We start from the raw sequence: 11,433 nt of genomic DNA on the forward strand, positions 1-11,433 counted from the left end.
GAGCATTCGGCGTCATTCTTACTCGACGTCCGTCATCCAATCAATTAACAGCATGCTGGGTCACATGACTCGCCGTTGAGCGCCTTCATTCTGCTGTGAAGGGACGTAACCGCGCGTCCTGCGGGAGAAACTCCGAAACTTACGCATCGCGTTGTCAGTGTCGCGTTTTCTCCCGTTCCCGCGCGTCAGACAAGCGCCGCTCGGCCGCTCGAGCTCGGGGAGAGCCCCGCGGAAGCGATCGATCATGCCGGTCCGTACCGACTGCTGTCAGGGCTCGCCGCTGGCCTGCTTGGCCTCGGCCTCTCTCGTTCCGCCCCCGCCGATCAATACCCATCAGCCCGGCGTCAACACCTCTCTGCTGTACAGCGGCTCCCAGTTCCGCGGCTACCAGAAGAGCAAAGGAAACTCCTACGATGTCGAGGTGGTTCTGCAGGTAAACACGCAGGCTTAGCAACGAGCAGCTCCCTAGCTAGGCAGCATTCTGGGTTTCAACGCACCTGCGAATCCAAATGACTGCTGTCCAGAACTGCTGTCTAGGTAGGGAGCTCACTGTGATTGCGAAACCCTATAATGTTGTTTGTTTGTTTGTTTGTTTGTTTGTTTGTTTGTTTGGAAGTAGGCAGTCTACTAGGTAGTTTTGAGTCTAGAAATGCTGTCTAGGGAGTTTACATACAGTGGTGGCCAAAATGATTAGAACACTAGTATTACTAGTATACTAAAAGATGGTTTTAAGTCAGTTATTTCTATCTTTTGCTGTAGTGTGTCAGTAGAAAATATCAGTTTACATTTCCAAACATTCATTTTGCCATTATTAGTAATACTCTAGTCAGATTTTTGTCTGACAACAGCCAGTGCTCCACACAGAGATCTGATCTGATCATCATCCGTCTGTCAGCTGCAAAGCTACAGTACTGTTTAAAGTTTTAGGCACTTGTGTAAAAATGCTGTAAAATGAGGATGCTGTCAAAATAGATTTTCTTTATCAATTAACTTCTATTAACTTAATTAAATCAACATTTGGTGTGAGCATCCTTTGCGTTTAAAGCAGCTTTTGCCCTCGGTGCACTTGTGTATAGTTTTTCAGGCAGCTTTGCAGGTGGGTTTCTCGAAGCGTCTTGGAGACGTTGTTCTCCACAGTTCTTCTGGATTGAGTCTCAGTTTGTTGTGTTTCTTCATGTCTGTCCAGACAGACGGATGATGATCAGATCAGATCTCTGTGTGAAGCACTGGCTGTTGTCAGACAAAAATCTGACTCGATTATTACAATTCATGTCAAAATGAATGTTTGGAAATGTAAACTGATATTTCCTTCTGACACACTACAGCAAAAGATAAAAATCACTGACTTAAAACCATTTTTAGCTGCTGAAAATACTCGTGTTCTAATCATTTTGTCCACCACTGTATGTGTGTGTAATGTTTACGTGTGAAATACGTTTCCATTTCTAATACTGTATGTCAGTGAATCCGGAGTTACAGTCAGGATGGATCAGTTACTCATTTTGAGTGCAATTTGAGTGTCATAACTTCATGTTTGGTGCCAAGTTAGCACTTTCTAATGGTTTTATTGAATGTTATTGCACTGACCCACATTTGCAGATCTGTTCATCAGTGATTTTATTAAAAACCTTTGCTTTGGACCCACAGCACGTGACCATGGAGGACTCGTACCTGTGTGGATACCTCAAGATCAAAGGTCTGACAGAGGTGAGACAGACTTGTGGTCAGTGTGACCGCATTTGTTGTGTTATGATCATACTGTGATCTGTAACTAAATCTATAATGTGGTATTTAGTAGCTGGTGCTCAGTGTATGACAGGACATGAGATAAACAAAAACTACTCTTGTTTGTCTGAGAGTTTCTGCTTTTGTGGTCTTCTGGTTTGTCTGCAGTACAGTGTACAGTGGGTTTGGACACGGATCTTTAAAGTGCTGCTGTCCTCACCCTGATTTCATCAAGATACAGAAGCCTAAATCCACTTTAAACAGCCGAATGCACTAAGCTTTATTGATCTGCATCTCCGTTATAGTGTGTCAAGGAATTATAAAACAGATATGACAATTGGTATTTTTTTTTATATCTGTTGTTTCCCTGTAATTGCATAAAAGGGTGCTTTTTTTTTCTTCTTCTTCTTCTTCCAATCAAGCCATCTGTAACTGCAAACAAGCAGATTCAAAATGTTTAAAAGAAAGAAATTAAAGTTAAAGTTAGTTAAGAATAATCAAAGAATGGTTGTTTTCCCTAAAAATTTCAGAGAAGAATGATATTTAATCATGTCAGTTTTCGGTAATATTGTGAAATATTTTCTTTTTACATTGTAAAATAATTATTTTCTATTTGAATGTTTTAAAATATAATTATAATTGTAAAACTGAATTTTCAGCAAGCATTACTCCTGGTTTGATTCATTTGGTGACTGATTTGGTGCTCAAATAACATTTATTGTAATCAGTGTTGAAAACATTTGTGCTGCTTTTATTTGTATTTATTTTATTTATTTTTTAAACCTTGATACAAATTATTTGATGAATAGAAAGTTAAAAAGAATGGCATTTATTTGAAACAGAAATCTTTTGTAAAATTATAAATGTCTTTACTGTCACTTTTGATCCATTTAACACATCCTAGCTGAAAGTATGAATTTATGAAAATAAAAGAAATAAATGCATTTAAAAAAAAAAAAAAACATTTGAACAATAGAGTATTTTTTTATTAAAACATTCCAATATGTAAAAATACAACATTAATGCTTCAGTAAACATTTGGTGCAAATAAACCATTAAATCAGAGTTTTGAATTAGTTATTTTAAATGGACACTTTGAACTGATTAGTGAAAATTAATTGGACTTACCAACTTTAATGCTATACTTAAGTTTAAATAAGAAACACTATTAAAACGGACGAATGGCTAGATAAAAAGTGCACTGACAATTATGCCCTATTCATTTGATGTTCGTTTGCTTTGATTTTTAAATTTCTTTTTTGAGAATAATTAGTGTGACTGTGTTGGAAATGTATGTCAGATCACAGCCAAGCTGACTGAAGGGAAAGCATTACTCATCCCGCTCTGCTGCTCTCTGTAGGAATATCCCACACTTACTACATTCTTTGCTGGGGAGATCATAAGCAAGAAACGGCCTTTTTTAACCAGGAAATGGGACGCGGATGAGGATGTCGACCGAAAACACTGGGTAATAAATAATGTCATGATTCAGTGTGTGCATAATGCTCTACACAAATCATGATTATGAATCATTATGCATCATGACTCAAATGTGGTAGTAGAACCTGATCTGCTAAATATCTTTTTCTCTTCTTTTTCCTCAGGGGAAGTTTCAAGCATTTTATCAGTACGCAAAAAGCTTTAATTCAGATGATTTCGACTATGAAGAGCTAAAGAACAGTGACTACGTCTTCATGCGGTGGAAGGTATGCTATATTTTATGAATCAAACCATATGCAGTACTGTTCAAATGTTTGGGATCAGTAAGATTTTTCTTGATGTTTGAAAGATATTATTACTTTTATTCAGCAAGGATGAATTAAGTTGATCAAAAGTGACAGTAAAGGCATTTGTAATATTACAAAAGATTTGTGTTTCAAATAAATGCTGTTCTTATGAACTTTCTATTCATTAAAGAATCCTGAAAAAAAAAAAATAATGTATAAATTTTAAGCAGCACAACTGTTTTTATTATTGGTAATTATAAGAAATGTTTTTTTGAGCAGCAAATCAGCATATTATGATATCTGAAGGATCATGTGACACTGACGACTGGAGTAATGATGCTGAAAATTCAGCTTTGTGTCACAGGAATAAATTAAATTTTAAACAGTGTTGTCAAATAATTAACCGCGATTAATCGCATCCAAAATACGTAATATATGTGTGTGTACTGTGTATATTTATTATGTGTATATAAATACACACACATGCATGTATATATTTTAGAAAAATGTTATATTTGTATATTAAATATTTATATATAATATAAATAAAAATATAATTAGTGCTGTCAAACGATTAATCGTGATTAATCGTTTACATAATGTGTGCATACTGTGTATATTTATGTATATATAAATACAAACACATGCGTGTATATATTTAAGAAAAGTTACATTTATATATTAAATATATTTATATAAGAATATGAATATATAAATGTATAAACGTAAATATTTTCAAAATATATGCTGTATGTGTGTCTTTATATATACATAATAAATATACACAGTACACATACATATATAATGTAAACAAACTTTTTATTTTGGATGCGATTAATCGTTTGACAGCACTAATATAGATATTCATGTAAATATTTTCAAAATATATACAGTATGAGTGTGTATTTATATACACAGTACACACATGTAAACAAAAATATTTATTTTGGATGCGATTAATCGGGATTAATTGCTTGACAGCACTAATTTTAAAATATATAAAAATAGAAAACAGTCATTTTAAATTGTAATAATATTTCACAATATTACTGTTTTCACTGTATTTTTTTATCAAATAAATCCAGCCTTGGTGAGCATAAGCGACTTCTTTCAGAAACATCTTCAAGAAAAATCTTACTGACCCCAAACATTTGAACGGTAGTGTATATCTACACATCCATAGAAGGTAAATAAATATATATACAAATCTAGTGAAGTTGTGTAAATAAATTAAATGTTGTGTTTGTTTGTTTCAGGAGCAGTTCCTAGTTCCAGATCACACAATCAAAGACATCAGCGGTGCTTCCTTCGCTGGCTTCTACTACATCTGTTTCCAGAAGTCTACAGCCACCATAGAGGGTTACTACTACCACAGAAGCTCTGAATGGTATAGAATTCTAAAAAATCATTAAATATGAACGTTTATAATACATTTTCAGTATATAGGCCTATCACACCTCAAGAACCCAATTTTAATCCTGTTCTTATCAGGTATCAGTCTTTGAACCTCACACACGTCCCTGAACACAGCGCACCCATCTACGAGTTCCGGTGACACTGAAGTCCTCGAGGTGAATCTACAGCGGACAGAGGAAATGGACATCAGAGAAAGAGAAGAACTGTCTAATGATTACGCCCAGGACTCGGCTGTCCTCTCCCCTCAATGAAAGAATAAACAGAGGTACAGATGATGGAGGAAGGAACTCTTTCAGGAGACTCTCTACACAAGCCGATCGAGCAAGTGGGATTCGGGGATTCGCAGCAGTGTTAGCGTTTTGTTTTTCCTTTTATGTTTCTGAGTTTTTAACGCCTCTGTCCTCCGATCATCTTAGAAAACTATTTTTATCCTTAAGGTTTGGGATTAAAATCACAGTTTTTCTTTGCCCTGGATGGAAGAGCCAATGGTGATATTTTTCTCTTTTTTTTCGCCTTGTAATTTGATAAAAGAGCATGGCCAATCTAGAAGTTTTGAAAGTTGTTTTAATTTATTTTGAATCATTCTGAATGAAAAGACTGTGAGTGGGACGCTGTATACAGACACTGGGACGTCTTTTGAAGATGTAACAAAGATTCAGTGTGCGATATGATGGATATGGAGAGTTGCTGTTGTCTGTGGCTTGCTTGGCCCTCAGACGTTGTTTTTTATTAACGTAAGGTGTATCATCAAAAGTCACATATATAGCAGCTGGGTCCTTCGCTTCTACGTGTGATATATTTTTTATTATGAAATGAAATGGAGTCAGGTGTTTTGGAAAAAGGTATATATATATATATATTATCCCATGGTGGTAAAGCTATTTGTAAAGCTGCTTTGGATGAAACGGTTCTTTCTGAGTTTGGAAAAAAAAAAAATCTGTCGGTAGTTTTACGCTCCTTGTTTTGCTATGCAACCTGAAAAATCTCAGCTTATAAGAATCTCAAGTATATGGAAGCCTGTTTCCACCACGCAATGTGAACATAAAGGTAATTACACAATTCTTAATTTATTTCTGGCAAATCTGAGTGTATATCTTTTAGTTAACATCTCGCAATTCAGACTTGCAAGATACAGATTTGGAATTGCAATTCTGACTTTTTTTCTCAGAATTCAGATTTAAAATCTTGAAAAAGTCAAAGTTTTTCCCCCAAAATTCTGAGTTAACATCTTTCAAATGACCTTTTTCCTTCGAATTTTGGAAGTTTATATCTCGCAATTTTGACGTTTCCAAATCTGTATCTTGCAATTTTGACTTTTTTTCTTGGAATTCAGAGTTAACATCTCGCAATTCTATTTTTTCCTCCGAATATCAAATTTATATCTCAGAATTCCAGGAAAGTAAAAAGTCTGTATCTCGCAATTCTCTGACTTTTTTGAGTTAACAGCTTGAAATTCTGACCTTTTTTTCTTTGAATTTTGGAAGTTTATATCTTGCAAATTTATATCTCAGAATTCCAGGAAAGAAAATGTCGTTTTAAAAAAAAATAATTTATTTTTTTTTTTTTCTTGAAATTCCGAGTATGTATCTCGCAATTCAGATTTTTTTTTTATCCCTGAATTTGAAGTTAACATCATGCAATTTTAACTTTTTTTTCATCTGAATTTTAAATTTACATCTTGCAAATTATGACTTTTTCTTTCCCGGAATTCTAAATGAACATCTCATAATTTTGACTCTTTCTCTAAGAAAATAAAAAGTTGGAACTGAGAGAAATAAAGTCAGAATTGTTTTCAAAATTCGCAATTAACTTTTCTTTTTTTTTTTTTTTTATTATTCTGAGGTGAAAACAGGCTTCCTTACAAGTCTCTTAGGTTTGAGAATAATCACTTCTCACTTGTTCACTTTAATATTGACAGCTCAGAGAGTATTGATTGATATTGGCATCAATGTCACGCGGCGTGTCGGAACGCAAGGCCGCAGAAGCTTTCATTGGGTTTCAGTTCTTGCCAAGGATGTCATGATGAATAAGCAAGTGTTTTTATTGGAGGGCTCAGGAAGACTTTTCAAAGCAAACAGTCCAGATGGTGGACAACACTGTTATTTTAAACTACCCATCAGCCTCAAGGCGCAATTTTTGACGGCCGTGATACGATGCTACGGCAGCTCTGGTGATCTACATCTCTTACAGCCTAACAACGCACAAAATGTAACGGCTGAGGCTTTAAGGAACCTCTCACGAGGTGCTGAAAAATTGGGAGACACATTTATGATACAAAACCCAGATGCGTCCATTTAAGCTTTCGTCAAACCCTTTGCCTTAAAAGTCAGAGATTTGTCTATAAACCACTTTTATAATCATTAGTTTTAAGCTCTGTACAGAAAGAAAGACTTATAAGAATGTTAGTGTTACGAAAAGGCGTTTGAAATGAAAGATTGCTGTACCTCATCCGCCAAAACCTCCTTTTTAATTGTAGACTAGCGAGTGTTTAACAACAGGTTCATGCCACATTTAATCCTAGCTATGTTGATATGTCCTAGTGACATTTTGTACATAGAAAATTCTTTATTTTGGCTCATCCCACACTGTACAAAAAAAAAATTTGAGCCAACTTAAAATTTTAAGGCAACCAGCTTCAGCAGATTTTTGAGTTTTCTCAACTTGTCGTTTTAAGTTTATACAACAAAAATTTTAGAATCTCCCACAAAAATAAGTTGAGCAAACTCAAAAATACTCAAAAATAAACCTTAAAATGTTAAGTTGGCTCAACTATTTTTTTTTTTTTTACAGTGCATGGCCAAATCTCACTAATGCTGCACATTAACTCTCATGCAAAATGTCTAAAACACCCAATAATTGATGTTTTGCAAATATGTGTAAATTTGACTTCTTTTCCTGTTTGAGTTCTTTTGTTGTCCTTAAAACCAGAAATGTGGTCACAAAGAAGTGTTTATGAAGATGTGGGATGTTTGTTTGCTGCGCCTAATAATCTGCTGCCTGAAGGTCAAGATTTATTTAAAGAAATGCTAAGCAAATGAAAGGCCACTGCACATGCTGTTACAGTACAGAAGGAGGGGATGTACATAATAGGGCTGTTTGTGGTGTACACAAATTATTTCATTCTCTACAATTATGAGTGATCTTTTTATTGGCACAAAAGGATAAGAAAATAAAGACTATTGATCCGGATGCGAGTTTTGTGTGTGTGAGAGAGAGTGTGAGTTCAGGACATGGATTGACATGCTCATAGGTTTGTGCAAACTGCAGACAAAAAGTGAAATGAAAGTGTTTTATTTGGGTTACTCTCATAATGTATTACTCATAAAGGGATGCAAGCGACTCTCTCAACCACTAGATGGCGTAGTATCATCTCTTTAGTACGTGGACTGCGTGTACTAAGCAATATACAGTACTCTGAATACCATCTACCCATTATGCACCAAAACGTTTTAAACAATAATTGAATTGTCCGTTCTCTTTAAACTTTATTTAATTGGCAAAAGTACAAAGAAAAGATTTCCAAAAGATTTTGTACATATAAACAAATATTGATTTTTATGGCTGCAACACTTCAAAGAAGTTGGGACAGCGACATGTTTAACACTCTTGTCACATCAACTGTGCTTTTAATTGCAATGTTTAATCGTTTGAGAACTGAGGATACTAATTGTTAAAGTTTTGCATGCAACTTTTTCCAGTCTTGCTTGATACAAGTCTTCCACTGCTCATCAATCTGTAGTCATTATTGTCTGATTCGCCTTTTCACGATGTGCCATTGCAACGCTATCTATGTAGAGTAGAGAGGACGCAAAGTAGAAGAGAAAGAGAGGGGGCGGGATCAGGAAAGGTCCTCGAGCCAGAATTCGAACTCGGGACACCTGCAACGGTGTTATATGCGGCGCACTGCCCACTAGGCTATCAGCGCCAACATTCGTACCTATTTTATGAGGTGGTTAATTCGTACGAATTCATACGAATTTTGTACGATTTGTTTAGACCTCAGTTAGGGGTTGGGGTTAGGGGTAGGTCATTTGTGCGAATTCATACAAATTGGGGAAATTGTAAAGTACATAGGATTTATCAAATGTCCTATGAATTTGTATGAGTGAGATCATACCAATTCGTACTAATTAGCCACCTTGTAAAATAGGTACGAATGTTGGCGCTGATAGCCTAGTGGGCAGTGCGCCGCATATAACGCCGTTGCAGGTGTCCCGAGTTCGAATTCTGGCCCGAGGACCTTTCCTGATCCTGCCCCCTCTCTTTCTCTTCTACTTTGCTTCCTCTCTACTCTACACTATCCTATCTTAATAAAAGGCAAAACGCTTAAAAAAATAATAATAATAAAATATGTACGAATTCCCATGAAATCAGGTTGACCATACATTTTAATTTGGAGACAGATCTACTGGCCAGTCAGTCACATCCACATGTGTCTACCAAACCACGCTGTTGTACAATCTCTGTACAATCCCAATATGTGAGCCTGGAGCACAAAACCAGTCTTAAGTCGCTGGGGTGTATTTGTAGCAATAGTCAAAAATACATTGTATGGGTCAAAATTATCCATTTTTCTTTTATGCCAAAAATCATTAGGTTATTAAGTAAAGATCATGTTCCATGAAGATATTTAGTAAATTTCGTACCGTGAAAATATCCGAACTTAATTTTTGATTAGTAATATGCATTGCTAAGAACTTCATTTGGACAACTTTAAAGGTGATTTTCACAATATTTAGATTTTTTTGCACCCTCAGACTCCAGATTTTCAAGTAGTTGTATCTCAGCCAAATATTGTCCGATCCTAACAAACCATACATCAATTATTTATTCAGCTTTCAGATGATGTATAAATCTCAATTTCGAAAAATTGACACTTAAGACTGGTTTTGTGGTCCAGGGTCATATATATGCCTCCATGTCAATGGCACCTTCACACATATCCCAGTCACCCATGCCGTTTGCACTGAGGCATTTGCTTTTGCTTCTGTCATTTTTGTCTTTGGGACTGACATCATTTTTCTCAAGAACAAGCAGAAATGTGGACTCATCTGACCACAACACATTTCCACTTTCTGAGATGAGCTCTCAGTATATTTTTCTCCTAGAGTAACAGATATTCAAGTTGCATTTCTTTTTAATTAAGTTTAACTTGGATATTCTATAACATTTTTTCACTTTTGTTTTTGCCTCGGTGCCAACTTTTTTGAAGTGTGTAACAGGCATCAACATCAAAAAAATTTTATATTCACAAAATACATTTAAGCTGGTCAGGGAAACACTGGAAAGCTTTTCTTTGTACTTTTGTCAATTAAATAAACGTTAAAGGGAATTAATAAATCACAGATTCTTGATTTCACTGCATTTTACAAAATGTCCCAACTTTTTTGGAATTGGGGTTGTAACTTCAGTGCAATCAAATGGGTCAAAAGTGAATGTATTCATGTTGGAAATGAAGGTCAAGTCGTGCACAATGCATTATAGGGAAACGGTATACCATGTGCTTGGTGGTCTGCCATGTACTGCACGTTCCAGTCATCCAGAATTATGTATGAGTAATGCAGTATTTGTGTGAAAGCAATAAAGCATAAATGATTAACTCAGACTCAGAACAGAGAAACTGTTGTGACTCCTATTCAAAATAATTAAAAAGACATTAGGTAGAGACTGATATTATATATATGCTCACTAAGGCTGTATGTTTTTTAACAAAAAAATCTAATATTGTGAAATATTATTGCAATTTAAAATAACCGTTTTCTATGGGAATATACATTTAAAATGCAATTTATTCCTGTGATGCAAAGCTGTATTTTCAGCATCATTACTCCAGTCTTCAGTGTCACATGATCCTTCAGAAATCAGTCAAATATACTCATTTGCTGCTCAAGAATCATTTCTGATTATTATCAATGCTAAAAACTGTTGTGCTGCTTAATATTTTTGCGGAAACCATGATAAACAGCAGCGTTTATTTGAAACAGAAACCTTTTATAACAGATGTAAAGTCTTTACTGTCACTTTTGATCAATTTAGTGCATACATGCAATTAATGTAGCACATAAATTCAAGGAAGAGTACTGAAGTGTATTTGAAACACAACTGCAAATGTTTTTCTCGTTAAATTAATGTTTCACCCTTTTCTCCTTTGTGACAGGTATTTTGGACTTTTGTCCTGATTGTTTATTAGCTATCATTCACACCAGCATTTCCCTTTTATCACTGCATTATGTCATGTGGCTAACAGTAAGCCAACAGCACATTGCATATTTCACAATGCACTTGACGTCAAAAAATAAATAACACTGACTGTTCTATGTATTATCCTGTGAAAGCGAATGCAATCCATATGATTCACAACAGGAAACGATGGAGTTCAGGAGGAGGCCAGTTACTTTCCTTTCACAATGACAGTCTTAAAGGAAGAAATCAAGTTACAATAGTGAATAGATTATATAACATTACCTTTGTGCATCATGCATTAGAAATGCAATGTCAAAAATGGAAAAATATGTTGTCCGCTGGACGCTGTTCATTATTCATTTGACTTCAAATGATTGCAACA

The 11,433-nt window shown here is 35.3% G+C and overlaps 1 protein-coding gene across 1 annotated transcript; it reads left to right on the forward strand.

Annotated features, from left to right (window-relative positions):
- The first annotated feature begins 50 nt into the window (after positions 1–50).
- On the forward strand, positions 51–8,638 carry gid4 (GID complex subunit 4 homolog). The gene is made up of 6 exons (XM_058771417.1): positions 51–433; positions 1,648–1,707; positions 3,086–3,193; positions 3,330–3,431; positions 4,709–4,839; positions 4,944–8,638. The coding sequence occupies exons 1-6, from the start codon at positions 245–247 to the stop codon at positions 5,005–5,007; spliced, it is 654 nt and encodes a 217-aa protein (XP_058627400.1). The 5' UTR covers positions 51–244; the 3' UTR covers positions 5,008–8,638.
- The last annotated feature ends 2,795 nt before the right edge of the window (positions 8,639–11,433 follow it).

The sequence above is a fragment of the Onychostoma macrolepis genome, chromosome 03 (assembly GCF_012432095.1).
Source record: "Onychostoma macrolepis isolate SWU-2019 chromosome 03, ASM1243209v1, whole genome shotgun sequence".
Taxonomy (NCBI): Eukaryota; Metazoa; Chordata; class Actinopteri; order Cypriniformes; family Cyprinidae; genus Onychostoma; species Onychostoma macrolepis.